The sequence below is a fragment of the Camponotus floridanus genome, unplaced genomic scaffold (assembly GCF_003227725.1).
Source record: "Camponotus floridanus strain SB8 unplaced genomic scaffold, Cflo_v7.5 scaffold238, whole genome shotgun sequence".
NCBI lineage: Eukaryota > Metazoa > Arthropoda > Insecta > Hymenoptera > Formicidae > Camponotus > Camponotus floridanus.
Window position 1 is genome coordinate 145,976 of NW_020229368.1, and position 20,100 is coordinate 166,075.

A 20,100-nucleotide genomic window follows, 5' to 3' on the forward strand; every position below is an offset into this window, starting at 1 on the left:
AGGCGGAGGGGGGGAGAGAGCGCGCGTCCCTGGTTACGGCGCGTCGGAGCGTCTCTGGACGCGGCGCGCTAGGCGCGCGCGATAAGCGGCGATCGCCCCGGCGTCGGGCGCGTCGCGCGAGATAAGGCGTTAATAATAGAGCGGAATAGTATTCGACGCAGGCCTGAAAGAGATACGACGTAAGATTTATATAACGTACGATTTTTATACAAAATATTATTTTATACGATGTATAATGTACGATGTATATTAGATTTATTTCGAGGAGGAGAAGGAGGGAATTCTTCGCGAAGCGAGGAGAGACGAGGGCGACGTAAATCTAGGAGAGAGAGAGATAATAAATTACGTGTACAATTTATTTATTTAATTATTCGTTTATTTATTATGTCGCGAAGTTACACGCGTAGATACATGCGTACGTCGAGAATAACATCGGTACTCGCGATCGTTTCGCCTTACAAATTGTGATAGAGTCCGAACAGCAGAGCGTGCAACTCGCAGTCGATCAGATCGTTCGCGTTGAAGTGCTCGTGCCGGCGAATCGCTTCGGGAATATCGCCTGGGTGGTCGGTCTCCGTCGCGATATCTAGAAAACGCGATAACTTGGCTCCACGGTCTCGAGTACGCCGGTCAACGACGCGATGATGCGATTGACGCACAGCTCGAGAACGAACAGCGTCTTCACGGTGGATTGCGACAGAGCGATGCGATTCTTCGGCGTCTCGAAGCGCAGAGTCTTCAGATTGTTTATCTTGCCGAATCGAAGCGTCACGGTTCCGACGATTATGGACGTCGGAGGGCGCGCGACAGCCTCGTCCAATTCGTTCTCGAAATACGGCAGTATATCGTTGCGCAGAGCGAGCAGATCCTTCCACATGTCGGGCGTCAGAGATATCTCCTTTCCGTGGCAGTCTCCTAGGACGATGTCGACTCGAGATTCGCGCTTCACGGCTACGGCGATGTCGATATATTTGTACGCCGTCTTGGTCAGAGGATATCGTCTTCCTAGTATTCGAATCGGATGTCTCGCGAAATTGATCTCGCGTTTGAACAGCCAGTTTCTATTCCATCTGTAAAAAAAGACGACGTTATTACGCGAAAATAGCCGATCGAGGCGGAGATCGAGAGCGCTCGGGTGAGGTGACTCGCGCGTACTCACTCGTCCTCGGTGTACAGTCGTGCTTTCTTGCTCACGGGCGGAGTGTCGGAACGATCGCGGGTGGTATCCTCGTCCTTGGCGGAAGCCGCGTAATCGTCTCGACGGTTAGACGGGACGACGAAGGGGCCCGTCATCGGCGGCGCCGACGGAGTCGCGGGCGTCGCGGGCGTCGCGGACGAGTCCCCGAACACTCTGCGGTACTCCTGTCCTAGTCCGGCGAACATGATCGGTCTCGCGAACAGGGCTTCGATGTTCGTAGGAAGACACTGCGGTGGCGACGGCGTCGTAGAGAGATTCGTCGTAGACGTCCGTTGAGAATCGAACGCGCGTTAATCGCGAGTATCGTTGGAAATGTCGCGCGCAACGATCGAGACGCGTCTTATATACGATGCGATCTCGATCGTCGTCGCGAAATCTTTATTTTCGACGCGCGCGTTAATTAATGCAGCGGAAGCGGTTTAGAACAGCGGTTTAGAACAGCATATTAAATGTAATCTTAACGTTAGGTTTCAGGATTTCCTGATCTTAGTCATCGTCGTCGTCGTCGTCGTCGTCGTTGCGCGGTCTTTCGAAGGACGCGTATTCCAGATACAGCTTGGAGACGAGTTCGCTCAATCGATGCAGAATGCCATCGGCTGGGCATTCTATTCCCAGTATGCTAAGATCGAAGGGACCGGCCGAGATTATCGCGTCGAGGAACTCGCTGTACGCGTAATAGTCGCGTTTCTTCAGAAAATAGAGATTACCGTCGACGTGACGGAAGGCGGCCGTTATCGCGGGTGGTATCCCGGAAAACGTATCCCGCAGAGCGCCGTGCCTCGCGACGGTCATCGCGCAGTCGTTCATCTCGGCTATCTTATCGTCGTTGTATATGACGTAACTGCGCCCGGCGTGCGTGTTTATCGCGGCGTTTATCCTAGCGTCGCGGGGAAATCCGACGTATTCGACGGATCTAGGCCATCCCGCTTTAAGATGAAAATTCGAATCGGCGAGGTAGACGTAGTCGCCGACGAATATCGCGATATCGCCCGACGGTCTCTGATACACGGCCGATACGCGAGTGAGATTGCGGGGGAGGAATTTAAAGTAGTCGGCGAACGAGAAGGGCGCTCCGTAGCGTCTCTCCCTCATATCGACGGGCCACACGTTGCGTTTACGTGCGACGTACAGGCGACGATTCATGATTAGCGCTCCGTCTACGCGCCTCAAGGCGCATAGATCCGTGGTATCGGAGGGAACGAGCGGCGGCTCGACCGTTCTCGCGGTCGTCGGCTGAGCCGCGGCTGCCGTCGTCGTCGTCGTCGAGGCCGTCGTCGTCGTTCTCGTCGTCGTCGCGGTCGTCGGTCGAGTGGCGTCGACGATCCTAGGAGTCGTCGTCTCTCTCGATCCGTAGAGATTTCGCACATTTACGACGTCCTCTACGCTCAGCCTGAACGGATATCGCCTTTCCTCCGAAGGCGTGTACGCGTACATGACCGAGTCATCCCTCATACTGTGAGTCAGACCCAGAGTGTGACCGATCTCGTGCGTCAACGTCTGAAGGAGATACAGTCTGTCCGACGAGGGCTTGGTCAGCGTGATGTGCCACGGCTCCGTCTCGTCGGCGTGCACCTCGGTCACCTGATCGGGCTCTCCCGTCGGAAAGAACGCGTGAGCGACGACCGATCCCGGTCCCGCGAACGACGACGGGCACGAGCCCCCGTTGTCGCTGTTCTCGTACGCGTGAGCGCCGGATTGATAGGATATCAGTATATCGGGGCGCAGCGAGTCGCGCGAGAACGTCAGAGCGGATTGCTCGGACCACAGAGAGAACGCGCTCTGAGTCGTGCGCAGAGTATCTCTGTTCGCTAGTTTGAAGTTCCACGTGAGATGCGCCCTCGGCCACTTTCTCGTCAACGGGCTGTAGGCGCGAATATCGGCGACGCCGCATCGCGGCCTGCGCATGACGCGAATCGTTTCCACGGTCAGAACGCCGTTTCCCGGCAGACCGTAGTATTCCTGAAACAACGACAGCGCCTCGCTCAGGGCGGTCGCGTTGTCCAGTAGCGACGACTGCTGATGATTCTCCTCGTTCTCCAGAAAGCCGTAGGTTCGAAGATAACGGGACGCCTCCGCGACGTCATCGTGGATCGACGTCGCCGCGACGGCCGCGAGCAGGGATATCGTCAGCGCGAGCGATAACGCGACGCGCGTCATGGCTCGTGCGAGACGCGCGGGGTCGGGACGGTGGCGAACTATCGCGCGCGCGTCCTTCGGCGATACGTCGTCGTTCTCCGGAACGCGAGAAAGCGCGAGTACGAGGGAGAAGGAGGAGGCGAGGGGAGGGTAGGGTACGTACGCTCGGACGCGCGAGAAATAGAAAAGGGAGAGGAAAGATACTCTAGGACGCGCTAGAGAGATGATCGAAAAGAAACGATTTTTTATTCGTACGAAAAATGATTTTTTTTTATTCGTACAAAAAAATTATTCCTCATTCGTACAAAAGAAAAAAATACGCGCGATCTACGATTCGCAAAGATATCGCTTAGACGCGCGCCTTGTCGTGTCTTCTGCTTCTTTTTACACATGTTTGTTTGGACATAAAATCGAACCATTCGACGCGATATCGAAGCACGCGATACGCGCGTGTATATTAGTCTCGCGATACTTGTCGGAGGACAAGGAGGAGGAGGTGAATGTAGCGTATCGTTCGAGTAAGAGGTGTTTGTATAAATGCCGACAGGGTTATAACGTTTAATATAACGCTTAGCATAACGCTTAGTATAACGCTTAGTATGACGCTCAGTATAACGCTTAACATAATGAAGTAATTACACGGCCGATACGCGAGCGAGTTTGCGGGGGAGGAACTCGAAGTAGTCGGCTAACCTTATATTACAACATTATATTAGAACATTCTAATATAGTGTTCGAGAGAACACGGAGGGTCTTCCGAGTTCTCCTCCCTCTTCGCTGAATCGCGCGACTATCGACGATGGATGCGACACGACGATTACGATGCACCATTGTTAAACATATACGATTGAAATGTACGACTATTATATACGGGGTGGGCCCATTTTAAGCGATCCACTCGAATATCTCTTAGGGAACGATCTGCGAACCGATACGGAGTGCGAAGAGCTACTTCTTAATGCTCTCGGCAACGACGTAAATAAACGGTCTTACAAAAACATGCCCATTTGAGCTCATATCGAACGACCATTTAAAATTAAAGTAGCTGCAAAAACATGACTTACGAATGAACGTATCGCGATCTCGAGCCTCACGCTTACCCGTATAACCGCGCCCGAACGAGGCGAAACGATCGCGGGGTTCATTCGTGAATGAACCGTAAGCGAACCGTAAGAACCGTAAGAACCGTAAGAACCGTAAGAACCGTAAGAACCATAGGAACCGTAAGAACCGTAAAGGCCGTGGCACATAAAAAAAAATAAGCAGTAAGACTTAAACAGTAATCCGTAAGCAGTAGAATCAAGGCACACAGTAAACTTAATATGTTACTTTCTACCAATCACAGTATTGCAATGCTTTTCGATGAGTTTTAGAACACACTTTATGCGATAGCATAAAAAATATTTTAAAGTGTCTAACCTAAATGAAAGGAAAATAATTATATATTTATCGGGATGACAATATATAAAAAGAAAGAAAATATTATATAGTATAGATTAATTCTAAGCATTTACCTATATTTAATTAGAAATGTGTGTGTATATTTTGATGATATTTACAATTTGAAATAGAAATATAATATCATTGTTCTCAAAGATATTCAAAATTGCTACAATTTGTAATGTTTGTTTTACAGACAATGGATAACGAAGAAGATCTAGCGTATGTATTAGTTGTACTAATGATTGGTACATATACAGGGTCTACCAAAAGTGTGGAAACCCCTAAATATCTCGGAAAATATACGTTTTACAGAAAAGTGTTTCCAACAAAAGTTGTAGGGTTTAAGAAGATCTATATACTGATTCTATCAGTTTGACCTTGGATGGCGTCGTCAAGGTCAGGTCAAGGTCACATTGACTTTTTTAAATGACACCCCCTACATTTGATTGTATATTCTTATAGCTTAATTCAAGAGCTTTCCAAAACACTATAATAATGTTCATTTTTATTAAGTACTTTGCGAGTTATGAGGGTTGAATGATAGAGTAGCGCCGGTATTAACATTATCCAAGGTGTACTACATGGAGGTTACTCGCTCGGATTTGCATCTGTTGTGTGTGTGATCCAGCTAACTAAGGCAAGATCGATTCCTCAACATATCCTCATATTTCGCTGAAGTCAAATTGCCAAAAAATTGCTCCATAAAACGTGTATGAAACGTCTCGTTAGTTCCTTCATTTACCGCTATGTGACGCACTACATGCAGTCTAACTCGCATTTAAAATTCAACTAAGAATGTATAAAGCTATCAAAGAACGAGCACCTTCTAACTTCAGCTTTGAGCAAGCAGAAATTAATTGTTATCGTCCAAATACAACGTACGATTAATTAAAATTAAACGTTTTAAAAATGGCTGGCGACTTGTCGGAACGTGAAAGAATCACTATCCTCATGATGCGTGGATGGGGTGATAACGAAAGATCGTTCTCTGATGTCGTTCGATTATTTAATGACACGTATCCGAACCGTCGAATTAATAAGTCCACTGTGTTAAAAACAATAGAACGTTTTAGACAAACTGGTAGCGTAAGAAATCGCTCTAAGTCAGGAAGACCATTGTCTGCAACCAACGAAGAAAAACAACTTGATGTTCTGCAGACATTTATTGAAGATCCCAATTCTAGTGTTCAGAGAGTCGCTCAAACTCACGATATTGCTCCCATGTCGGTTTGGAGAATTTTAAAGAAGAACAAGTTCCATCCATATAAATTGCAATACGTTCAAGAATTGCAAAACGGAGATGAGGAGCGTCGTATACATTTCTGTGAAAGAATGATGGCACTAATAGATGTCCGGCCCATCTTCCCTTATCAAATTGTTTTCACAGACGAGGCAACTTTTACCTTAACGGGAGAAGTTAATAATCAAAATTTTCGTTTCTGGTCAGATGAGAATCCGAATTGGGTGCGGGAAACTCACACACAACATCCACAAAAATAAATGTATGGTGCGGAATAATAGATGGCTATTTAATAGGGCCGTTTTTTTTTGAAGAATATTTGAACGCTCAAAGGTATGAGAGATTACTTGTTGATCAAATAATTCCAGCCATACAGAATACTTTTCCAAATAATTTCCAAGAAATATGGTTTCAGCATGATGGAGCTCCTGCTCATTTTGGTGCAGGACCACGTCGTATTTTAAATGAGACTTTTCCGCTACGGTGGATAGGAAGAAGGAACGGAAATGAGGGAGGAGAGGATTGGCCACCTCGGTCACCAGATCTAACTCCTCTTGATTATTATCTATGGGGATATCTGAAGAGTAAGGTTTACAGAACAAAACCTAAAACCATTCACGAATTGATACAGCGAATAAGGGATGAAATGGCTTTGATACCTTTTGAAACGAATCGTAAAGTCATTTCTACATTCTACCAAAGATTAGCATATTGTCAGGAAGTAAATGGCAGCCACTTTCAGCATTTACTTTAACACATTGAAACACATTTGCAATCGTTTGGTGCAACCTAACCTGATCTCTGTATACACGCACCGCACGCACGCACACGCACACATTTCGAACAATTATTATGATAAATGAGCATCCACAAATTTATTTACTGTTTACTATGTCGATTGCTTTCCAGGTCTTTAAATGCTCGATTGTAATTTGGTTGGGTCTTTGCTTTTGCTGACTGGATCCACGACCGATCTTGCCTTAGTTAGCTGGATCACACACACAACAGATGCAAATCCGAGCGAGTAACCTCCATGTAGTACACCTTGGATAATGTTAATACCGGCGCTACTCTATCATTCAACCCTCATAACTCGCAAAGTACTTAATAAAAATGAACATTATTATAGTGTTTTGGAAAGCTCTTGAATTAAGCTATAAGAATATGCAATCAAATGTAGGGGGTGTCATTTAAAAAAGTCAATGTGACCTTGACCTGACCTTGACGACGCCATCCAAGGTCAAACTGATAGAATCAGTATATAGATCTTCTTAAACCCTACAACTTTTGTTGGAAACACTTTTCTGTAAAACGTATATTTTCCGAGATATTTAGGGGTTTCCACACTTTTGGTAGACCCTGTATATACAGGGTGTCCCTAAATTCGCGCCCACGGAGTACAAGGCGTGATACTTTAGGCTAAAAGAAATAACTTTTTCCTTTAGCAAAATTGCGTGCGATAAGTAGTTTTTGAAGGAGAGCAGGTTGAAGTAAACCAATAGGCGTTCTGGTGTAAGTGGCGCTCAGGGCCGGCGCGCGCGCTTCGCTCACTTGTATCAAATTCTTGACTAGTATTTACAAGTAATGTTAAAACATTAATGCTTTGTTATAATTAGTTTACTATGAATTTATTTTTATCTTAGTTATGATTTTATTTTAATTATAGTATTATATAATTAGTTAGATTATACTTAAGACTCATATAATAAGAATCAACTTGAATATTGAACCGTGATCTTTTTCCATATTGTATTCTTTTATTCACGGTTCAGTATTCAAGTTGATTCTTATTATTTGAGTCTTAAGTATAATCTAACTAATTATATGTATAATTAAAACAAAATCATAACTAACATAAAAATAAATTCATAGTAAACTAATTATAACAAAGCATTAATGTTTTAACATTATTTATAAATACTAGTCAAGAATTTGATACAAGTGAGCGAAGCGCGCGCGCCGGCCCTGAGAGTCACTTACACCAGAACGCCTATTGGTTTACTTCAACCTGCTCTCCTTCAAAAACTACTTATCGCACGCAATTTTGCTAAAAGAAAAAGTTATTTCTTTTAGCCTAAAGTATCACGCCTTGTACTCCGTGGGCGCGAATTTAGGGACACCCTGTATATATGTGTGTGTGTGTGTGTGTGTGTGTAGAAATGTGTAGAAATTTTCATATTTGACTGCGCAACCATAATTATACTTACATAGACATTTATTACATTTGTCTGCATAGACATAAATATACAATAGTTACGCGGAAATATTCCCTACATATATAATTATTTATTATATATATATATATATATATATATATATATATATAACTAAACATATAGAGAATATTTCTTCATAACTGTATTTGTTAGACACAATACAGGCAAATGTAATAAATGTCTATATAATTATAATTATGGATGCGCAGTCAAATATGTAAATTTCTATTCACACACACACACACACACACACTATATATATATATATATATATATATATATATAATTACCATTATGCATGTAGGGAATATTTGTACGTAACTATATTTGTGTCTATGCAGGCAAATGTAATAAATGTCTATGTAACTATAATTATGGTTGCGCAGTCAAATATGAAAATTTCTACACACACACACACAAACACACACATACACACATATACATATAATTATCATTATACATGTAGGGAATATTTCTGTATAACTATATTTGTGTCTACGAAGACAAATGTAATAAATGTCTATGTAACTGTAATTATGGTTGCGCAGTCAAATATATAAATTTCTACACACACACGCACACATATGTATATATATGTATACAATAATTGTGTACTATAGATCTATAGAATTATAGATATACATACTTATATATAATTTTGTACATAGATAATCTTTTTCTACGTAACGATAACTTGTATAAATAGATTACTTGTAAGAATAAGGTTTAGATGTTGCATGGAAGTAGGGAAAGAGTAACATCATATTTGTAAAACTGGAAATATATTTTAAGTTGTGGGAGGATGGATTATATATGTTGATGCTGCCTTATAAAATAATACTTATTAGGGTACGCAACAAACTTACATTAATAATGATTAAATTTCAATTTAAATTTTATTTTGTTTAAAATAGAAATACAATGACAGAATTGCAGCATGTCTTATTTCAATTAAATCTGAACATCTAAAATTTTCATTGATTTTTCATACGTAAACCAAAATTAAATTTTATAATAAAGAATAATGCAATAATAATGAAATCCATAATAGTAAATATGTAATGATAAAAACTTAATTAAATCAATCATTTTGACGTGTAATATATACTAATACAGTACAGGAACGAAAAGGGACAAAATAATTTAAAACTGACAAGGAGAGGTCGCGGTTGACTCATCATCGATTTTGATCTCCTTTGGTGTGGTGAATCTACGTCGAAAAAAAGTTGATCCGTGTTCGAGCTTTTCATCCAATGCGCCTTGTAAAAAAAATTTTGTTTTTCTCGAAGTGTAGAGAAATTGCCAGGTTCGTTATCAGGCCTAAAGAAAGACACTTTTTCGATCGGTACCGCTAGTCCAGCGGCAGAGCGTAAGACTAGTAATCCCGGGATCCGAGGTACGAGACTTTGAGCTGTCATAATTTTTTTTATTTATTTTTTATTTTATTTATATATGTGTATATAATATAAAATAATTATAATAATTATAAATAGCGGATGCGATCTCGATGCGAGCGCTCGTGCTTTGTATGTGTGAATGAAGAGAGTAAAACTCGTGCTGCTACATCTGCAATCTGCATTCTGTAGTTACTGGTTTTTACTTCGTTTGTTTGAACGCTTTGAGCACTAAAAGTATAGCTCTTTTACATTGGAACGCAGCCAAAAAATCCGTTGTTGTTTCTAAACGTGTTTATCATAAGCGTGCTACACGTGTATTAATTAACGACGATTCTGAGCAATAGGTATAACAATAACATTTTTTATGTTTGGCAACAAGAATGCCTTCATACATGAATTTATGCACATACCGAAGCACATGTATTATTCATGTATTACCAAGTAACAATAAAGAGAGTTAGTTAGAAAAAGTTATGAAAAATATTCCATATAGATTAGTCAGATTTGTCAGTGAAATAATTTGTAACATTTCGTCACCATTTTGAGTATTTGTATATGTAAAGTATTACATTTAATTATGTTAGTGTATTAATAAATGTGTACGATATAGCACGAAGTAGAGTTTAATATAATTAAACGTAATATGGTACATATTCAAGATGCCGATGAAATGTTGCAAGTTATTCTTCTCGGCAAATCTGGCACTATACAGAACATTTTCAACAATCTACATCATCTAGTTAAGTCTTACTTAATGCTATATACATATAAAAATACACACACACACACACACACACACACACATATATATATATATATATATATATATATATATATATATATATATTGTGACGTTGCCGTCCTGTCGCGCGTCCATCCGCCCCGATAATTTTACGGGGCGCGGCCGAGCGGCCGCGCCAGAATCTGCATCGAGAGAACATTATCGAGCTCCCCGGAGAGACGAACAATATTATTATGTTATTTCGCGTTTATTAATTTTATTTGTCATTTTCTTTGTATCGAGCGAATTTCAGGCAACCCGCCGGAGAAGATCCGGAGGGCGAGAGGGCAGCGAGGGACTTCGAGCGACCGGTGACATGGCGCTTTTCGACAACCGACAGCGAAGGAAATAGCGCCAGTGAAATCGGACCACAGGATGCCGAGGAGGGTAACATCACCCCTCCTCCGATAGTAAGGACGGAGGCCCGACCTAGGCTACCCTCCGAGAGGAGAGAGAGCAACGGCAGAACCTCCACCGGGCCATTACGAATGGGCCCGCGACAGCGGAATTTTAATTTGAGGCCGTTGCGCGCCAGGCGCCGAAATACCTCGCATTTCGCGAGGCGCCAGGATCTCTCGCGTGCCGCGATATGATTGGCCGCGGGGCTGCGCACTCCTCTACGCGGTCATTGACGCCGCTATCGACCTGGGATGGAGAGATCTAGGGATCATTCTGGTGCGGGCGCTCGATTAAGTCAGACACAGTTTGTCGTCGTTATCGTTTATTATAAGTTTTGTCTGTCGCCGTCGCCGAGCTACCTGCAGAGGACGAGGCCGAGGACCTTCCCCAGCACGAGGATTCGTATCGGTGAGATTGCCTATCCTTTTATTTGTGAGTCACATACGCGATTCGGTCCGTCAGCCGGCCGTCCTGCTGCCGTCGCCATTTTCGTGTTTCACGATCGTACAGGCTCGGTACCGAGCCGTCGATATTTTGTGAATTTTCGGGCGATCGGAGGCAAGCGACCGAGGAAAAGCGGACAATCGTATTGTAGGCATTAATTAATAAGGCAACGTTCGTCTCTCTCCGGGTTTCGAGGTATTCATTACGCGTAGCTATCGACCGCCGAATATCGACCGCGTGCGCGAAAGATCGCGAGAAGCGTATACTGCCTGTGTTGTCGTATCGCTCTCGTTGCCGCATGGAATATTCCCGTAAATTATCTCGGGGCGATTTTTGGTGTCTGATTGCGTGAATGTCGTCGTCGATTGTTAAATGTGCGTGTGAGCGTTTATTGTATTTTATCGTCTTGTGTGCGTTAGAGTATTTGCGTCTTTGTCGCGCTTATTACGCCGTCGAATAGAGCGTAATAAATGATAATTTGCGTCTGCCGAATTTGTCGCGATGCGAAATAATCGCCAAAATACGACCAAGAGTGAAACCTGAGCTGCTTTCGCGGAAGAAAAAGGCGAAACGCCGGCAGAGAAAAATCTTCGGTCGCCGTCGGCTATCGAATATCGAACATATCGCTCGCCTGTCGCATACGAGATCTGTCTTCGCAAAATTATTCGTTATTTTCGATCTTTAGTTAACTATGCTGTCGAACTGTTAAGCTGTCGTTTAGAATTGTGAACTGGGAAATTGCGAGGAAAAGACTGTAGCGATAAGTCGTCGATCTGGTTGCCAAAGTTAAGATACGTTTTGAGTGAATATTATCCGCGAATATTTCCATATCGAAAATCCTTTGTATTCAGTCCAGCGAACTCCGGCCATAAAAACGGGCTCGGAGAAACAACAGAATTGTCTTATCGTTCTCGTTTTGGTTGTCGATTTCGAGCGGACATTTGTTTTGAATGTCTTATTATTCGTGCCAGGATTAATTTGATTGTGTATTTCGCTTTCTTATTTTTTTTTGTTTGAATTTATTGTGAACCGTCGTTTTCAATCTGATTTGTTATTCAAGTTTAATTTTACATTTTTCTTTTATATTATTTCTCTACTAATAAATTTCTTATATTTCTTTGTTAAAATCGCGTAATTTATTTGAGTGTTAGTCTCTCGTGATTGTCGATATCGGTCATTGCGTCTGTCGTATTTTGAATTAGTGAAGTCTCGCATAATCAATTGACTTTCTTCCAAAACCCCTTCCCTCTACCGTAGGCGAGCTAGTCGGCCCGTGGCGAAGCAAGCTATTATTTTTCGCGTTCTTTGACGTTTCGTGGAAAACGTGATGCGTGAAAGACCGCATCTGGCGCCCAATCTATCGAGATATCGAAACGGTCACCGCTCCGCCGCGGTTCACGCGAGAACGCCCTCCATCTATGTTTCTCAGAGCGCGAGTACATTAATTTCGCTATTTTTTTTTCACGGCGTTTTCGCTCCCCCGTGCACGCTCCCCTCCATCACCTCGAGGAGTATCGCGAATAATTTAAATTTGAATTGAAAATAAACGTCGCAATATATACAGGGTCTACCAAAAGTGTGGAAACCCCTAAATATCTCGGAAAATATACGTTTTACAGAAAAGTGTTTCCAACAAAAGTTGTAGGGTTTAAGAAGATCTATATACTGATTCTATCAGTTTGACCTTGGATGGCGTCGTCAAGGTTAGGTCAAGGTCACATTGACTTTTTTAAATGACACCCCCTACATTTGATTGCATATTCTTATAGCTTAATTCAAGAGCTTTCCAAAACACTATAATAATGTTCATTTTTATTAAGTACTTTGCGAGTTATGAGGGTTGAATGATAGAGTAGCGCCGGTATTAACATTATCCAAGGTGTACTACATGGAGGTTACTCGCTCGGATTTGCATCTGTTGTGTGTGTGATCCAGCTAACTAAGGCAAGATCGATTCCTCAACATATCCTCATATTTCGCTGAAGTCAAATTGCCAAAAAATTGCTCCATAAAACGTGTATGAAACGTCTCGTTAGTTCCTTCATTTACCGCTATGTGACGCACTACATGCAGTCTAACTGGCATTTAAAATTCAACTAAGAATGTATAAAGCTATCAAAGAACGAGTACCTTCTAACTTCAGCTTTGAGCAAGCAGAAATTAATTGTTATCGTCCAAATACAACGTACGATTAATTAAAATTAAACGTTTTAAAAATGGCTGGCGACTTGTCGGAACGTGAAAGAATCACTATCCTCATGATGCGTGGATGGGGTGATAACGAAAGATCGTTCTCTGATGTCGTTCGATTATTTAATGACACGTATCCGAACCGTCGAATTAATAAGTCCACTGTGTTAAAAACAATAGAACGTTTTAGACAAACTGGTAGCGTAAGAAATCGCTCTAAGTCAGGAAGACCATTGTCTGCAACCAACGAAGAAAAACAACTTGATGTTCTGCAGACATTTATTGAAGATCCCAATTCTAGTGTTCAGAGAGTCGCTCAAACTCACGATATTGCTCCCATGTCGGTTTGGAGAATTTTAAAGAAGAACAAGTTCCATCCATATAAATTGCAATACGTTCAAGAATTGCAAAACGGAGATGAGGAGCGTCGTATACATTTCTGTGAAAGAATGATGGCACTAATAGATGTCCGGCCCATCTTCCCTTATCAAATTGTTTTCACAGACGAGGCAACTTTTACCTTAACGGGAGAAGTTAATAATCAAAATTTTCGTTTCTGGTCAGATGAGAATCCGAATTGGGTGCGGGAAACTCACACACAACATCCACAAAAAATAAATGTATGGTGCGGAATAATAGATGGCTATTTAATAGGGCCGTTTTTTTTTGAAGAATATTTGAACGCTCAAAGGTATGAGAGATTACTTGTTGATCAAATAATTCCAGCCATACAGAATACTTTTCCAAATAATTTCCAAGAAATATGGTTTCAGCATGATGGAGCTCCTGCTCATTTTGGTGCAGGACCACGTCGTATTTTAAATGAGACTTTTCCGCTACGGTGGATAGGAAGAAGGAACGGAAATGAGGGAGGAGAGGATTGGCCACCTCGGTCACCAGATCTAACTCCTCTTGATTATTATCTATGGGGATATCTGAAGAGTAAGGTTTACAGAACAAAACCTAAAACCATTCACGAATTGATACAGCGAATAAGGGATGAAATGGCTTTGATACCTTTTGAAACGAATCGTAAAGTCATTTCTACATTCTACCAAAGATTAGCATATTGTCAGGAAGTAAATGGCAGCCACTTTCAGCATTTACTTTAACACATTGAAACACATTTGCAATCGTTTGGTGCAACCTAACCTGATCTCTGTATACACGCACCGCACGCACGCACACGCACACATTTCGAACAATTATTATGATAAATGAGCATCCACAAATTTATTTACTGTTTACTATGTCGATTGCTTTCCAGGTCTTTAAATGCTCGATTGTAATTTGGTTGGGTCTTTGCTTTTGCTGACTGGATCCACGACCGATCTTGCCTTAGTTAGCTGGATCACACACACAACAGATGCAAATCCGAGCGAGTAACCTCCATGTAGTACACCTTGGATAATGTTAATACCGGCGCTACTCTATCATTCAACCCTCATAACTCGCAAAGTACTTAATAAAAATGAACATTATTATAGTGTTTTGGAAAGCTCTTGAATTAAGCTATAAGAATATGCAATCAAATGTAGGGGGTGTCATTTAAAAAAGTCAATGTGACCTTGACCTGACCTTGACGACGCCATCCAAGGTCAAACTGATAGAATCAGTATATAGATCTTCTTAAACCCTACAACTTTTGTTGGAAACACTTTTCTGTAAAACGTATATTTTCCGAGATATTTAGGGGTTTCCACACTTTTGGTAGACCCTGTATATATATATATATATATATATATATATATATATATATACAGGGTGAGTCATTTTAATCAATACACTGGAATATCTCGAAAACAGCACTCTTCAGAAAGAAATGTTTCAAACAAAAATTGTAGGGTGTGAAGGGGGACATAAGATGGTAGCATTGATTTGACCTTGGAAAGTCATTTGAAGGTCACATAAAAGTCACCTTCAATTTCTTAAATTGAACCCACTATTTTTCATTACATATTCTTGTAGTTTATCTCGAGAGCTTTCCAAAACACTACAGACAAATGTTTTTTCATTAAGTACTTTTTGAGTTATAAGGCTTCAAAGTTTGCAGTACTTTGATATAAAATGCAAAATATCTCGTAAAATATTTAGTTTTCGGTAGTCTTACCCTAATACTTTTATGCACAGGATAATGAGACAAAACTATTGGTGCAAAGAAAACGTATGATTGTTTATAATAAAAAATGTGTAATTTGCAATGCACATTTCTTTCTGAAGAGTGCTGTTTTCGAGATATTCGAGTGTATTGATTAAAATGACTCACCCTGTATAAAGCGTGTGTCAAAAGTTCCGGGACGGCTGGATAATTTGAAAAATACGCATCACAGAGGAAAATGATCTAGACAAAAGTTGTAGGATTTTTCCCGGGCAATCCGACGGTGATCTTAGATTTGACCTTGCCCATGACCTTCAAGGTCATTTCAAGGTCAAGTCCGTTTTTTCAAATGGGACCCCATACTTTTGACGCCGGAAATGAAAAGAGCAGAAAATTTTACGATCGAATATATCCTTGATCAACTAATGGATATGACTTTAAAGGACATCCCAAGGTCTAATACAATTTGTGCATTGAACCTTGAGAAATATGCATCCCAGAGAGAGATGACCTGAAACAAAGTTGTAGGAATTTTTCCCTGACAATCCGATGGTGACCTTAGATTTGACCTTGCCCATGACCTTGTAGGTCATTTCAAGGTCAAGTCCGTTTTTTCAAATGGGACCCCATACTTTTGACGCCAGTTAAGGCAAGACTTATTACTTTCCAGCCAGTTAAGGCAAGACTCGTTACTGTCCAGCCAGTTAAGGCAAGACTTTTGATCATCCAGCCAGCTAAGGCAAGACTTATTACTTTCCAGCCAGTTGAGGCAAGACTCATTACTGTTCGTTCTGATGCCCATGGCACTCACCGAGTGCCATTAGCATATCGTAATATTCTTCATTAGTGTATCTTGCCATGTTATCTTGACGCTTCTATGATCGAAGGGTTATTGATTGCAGTATCGATCGCCTTATCTTATTTATACGATCCTCGCGGGGGGTCCATGCCCCCTCCGCGCCTCCAGCGACCAATCCACGAGTCGCGACGCGGATTGGTCGCTGGAGGCGCGGAGGGGGCATGGACCCCCCGCGAGGATCGTATAAATAAGATAAGGCGATCGATACTGCAATCAATAACCCTTCGATCATAGAAGCGTCAAGATAACATGGCAAGATACACTAATGAAGAATATTACGATATGCTAATGGCACTCGGTGAGTGCCATGGGCATCAGAACGCTGCAGCAATAAGATACGCCGAATTATACCCAAATCGAGCGAGACATCCGTCGGCTGCTGTTATACTTGGAGCAGCTCAAAGATTATACGAAACGGGAAATGTTCTCCCAAACAAACATGATGTTGGGAGAAATCGTAACGCAAGAAATTTGCGAAATACTGAAACGGTTATTCGCGCTATCGAGCAAGAACCCGAAACAAGTATTCGGACTATTGCTCGAGAGCACAATTTATCGTATTCAACAGTACAGAGAATATTACAAGAAGAAAAATTGCACGCATTTCACTATACTCGCGTACAACAATTACGACCAGAAAATTATCCTGTAAGAAGAAGATTTTGCGAAAATTTTCTGAGAAGGATAGATAGAGATCCCAGATTCCTTTCTCGTATAATATTTAGCGATGAATCGCTATTTACGCGAGAAGGAATATTTAATTCGCATAACATGCACTTGTGGAGTGATGAAAATCCAAGAGTTACACGAGTCAGGAATTTCCAGATTCGTTGGAAGCTCAACATCTGGGCTGGAATCATGGGGACTGAAATACTAGGCCCAATCATTCTCCCGGACATTCTAACCAGCGCAGCATACATTGATCTATTAAAAAACGATCTACCAGATTTTTTGGAAGAAGTGCCGTTATTGGATAGAAACAAAATTATATTCCAACAAGACGGTGCTGGCCCTCACAATGCCAGAATTGTGACAAATTATCTAAATAACGAATTTCCTGGACGCTGGATAGGTAGATATGGTCCGATACGTTGGCCTCCAAGATCCCCGGATCTCAATCCACTGGACTTTTTCCTTTGGGGATACTGCAAGGAAATAATTTATAAAACGCTCCCTAAAGACATGGAGGATTTGGAAACAAGATTGAGATATGCCATATGGTCTATTGAAGAAGATGTACTCTCAAGTGTCCAAAGAAATTTAATGAAACGCATGAGAGCTTGCGTTCGGATGGATGGAGATAATTTCGAACATTTATTGTAAAATAAATGTGAAAACAATCCGCCTTTTTTAAGGCGATCAAAATAATTCGCTCTTTTCAGAGCGACCAACATTCTTAAACGTGGAATCTTCTTTCGTTTTCAAAAAAGCGTAAGAAAAAGCCAAGAGAAGAATCAAGACGCGCTGCAATTAATTAATATATTTTTTTATATTTATTTTCCATGATAATAGTTAAATAAATATTTAATAATAACTATATTTATTTATAAATAAATTAAATATTATTATTGACATTAAATAAATAAATATTTAATATTAATAATAATAGTAAAATATTCAATATTTTAAAAACATTTATTTATTCTAATTAATTTTGAATATCATATGATGTATGTATATCGTATGATAATAATGAAATTATACGCGCGTTAAATGTTTAATATTGTATGTTGGCCGCGTTCTTCGGTCAAACACATGATTACGTTCGGCAGCGCTGTTAGTACCTTAACCTGCCGTAACATAACACAGCTGTTTGCTACCGCCCAATAAATATCGTCGCGTCGTGTAATAACGTGTCTGTCCGCGTGTATTTCTTTCATCGAGGACTTTTTAATTGCTAACGGTGATTATTCGGCAGTGATTATTCGGTAGTGATTAATGATAGAGAGTGAGTTTAGTAAATTCTCGTTTTATCGAGTGAGTGAATAAATGTGGTTACGTTTAAGAGAATACAGTTAATAAAAAGAAGAACTTTCGATTAATTATTTAGTGTGAATGTCTCTGTCTTTTGTAACGTGTGATATCTATGTTAAATTTGAATGAAAGTGCGATCTATCGGAATATTTATTTCTCAAGGAACTACAACAATAATTAGCAGAAGTCATCGAACAAGGTAACAATAATTATTCTTTGGCGTTGTGTCGAAATAGATCTTGGGAAGTCAGATAGTATCCCAGAGGAAATTCGTAAAGAGAGGGGTTTTTAGTGGGTAGGGAGTACCGAGTTGGTAATTAGACTTGGTACTCGAGTCCCACATAACTCACCGGACCGAGCGGTGAGTATGCATAAAATGCATTTTCCCCTCTCGTAAAAAAAAAAAAAAAAAAAAAAAAAACCCAACAACGGTTAAGTGAGCGAATGAGAGAGACAGAGAGTGAGAGTGAGAGAGAGAGAGAGAGAGAGAGAGAGAATGTATGTATTCGCATGTATGTCCGTGCGTATAGCGACCAGCTGATCGCCCCGCGTGAGCGCCCGCGTCTGACGGTCAGTTGCGCCGCCCTTGCATCCCTCTTGTATCCGACCCGTAATAAGCAAAATGTTTCTCTTAATAATTCAAAAACTATGCTTTGCACGAAATTTTGTCAAAGGAAAAATCGTCTTAGAATTCGATCAAGATTATGTTTTTGCAAAAACATAAGGTTATTTAGAATCACCCTGTATATACAGTGTCCTATTTAACTTGACACATCGAAATATCTCGTAAAATCTAAAAGATACGAAAAAATGTTTCAGACAAAAGTTGTATGATTCTAAGGGAGACATAAGATGGTGTCATTAGTTTGAGCTTGAAGAGTCACCTGAAGGTCACATGAAGGTTACCACCAACTTTTTAAATGGGACACCCTATATGCTTTTGCATATTCTTGTTGCTTATCTCGAGAGCCTTCCAAAACACTATAATTAAGTACCTTTTCGTTAAATACTTCTTGAGTTATAAGGCTTGAAATTATTTCTTAATTTTACATAAACCATAAAATATCTAGTAAAATATTCATTTTTTGATTATCTTACTTTAATCCTTTTATATACAAAATAATGAGAGGAATCAATTGGTATAAAGAAAACATACAGTTGTTTATAAAAAAATATAGAATTGTTAATTTCAAATTACATATTATTTCTTAGTAACAACTATGTGTTTTCTTTACACCATCTTATGTCCCCCTTAAAACCATACAACTTCTGTCTGAAACATTTTTTCGTATCTTTTAGATTTTACGAAATATTTCGATGTGTCAAGTTAAATGGGACACCCTGTATACAATAATAATTATTTAAGAATATATTTACTATAATGCAAATAGAGTTCAACATTATTAATCTAAATATTGCAAGAAAAATTGCTAATAAAAAAAGTTTGTATAAAGAAGTGATTATACATTTTCTGGATTATTATTGTTTTGTGCAAGATAATTAGTATAATATGTAAAACTTTAAAAATAACTTGATCCTTTGAAAACTAAAGAATTATATATAGGAAATATTTATAAAACATACATGGTTTGTTTTATTGATAGAAATTTATGAATATATTTAACAAATTTTGAATATTTTTTAAAAATATTTTTTGAATATAACCTATATACAATTCTTATTACTGTTTTTCAATAAACTAAATTATTTAAAAAAATATATGTA

General features: G+C 40.4%; 1 protein-coding gene across 1 annotated transcript; it reads right to left on the reverse strand.

The window, feature by feature from the left end:
- Positions 1 to 1,684: 1,684 nt before the first annotated feature.
- LOC112638031 (matrix metalloproteinase-24-like) lies at positions 1,685 to 3,355 on the reverse strand. The gene is made up of 2 exons (XM_025408865.1): positions 2,570 to 3,355; positions 1,685 to 2,197 (listed from the first exon to the last, which is right to left on the reverse strand). The coding sequence occupies exons 1-2, from the start codon at positions 3,353 to 3,355 to the stop codon at positions 1,685 to 1,687; spliced, it is 1,299 nt and encodes a 432-aa protein (XP_025264650.1).
- Positions 3,356 to 20,100: the final 16,745 nt, after the last annotated feature.

Excerpts from the sequence above, each read along its gene's own strand:
- LOC112638031 (XM_025408865.1), bottom strand. The coding sequence starts at position 3,355 with ATGACGCGCGTCGCGTTATCGCTCGCGCTGACGATATCCCTGCTCGCG. Across the intron at positions 2,198-2,569 it reads GGCTGAGCGTAGAGGACGTC|AGACCGTCGGGCGATATCGC; the intron begins GTAAATGTGCGA and ends GCCGTGTATCAG.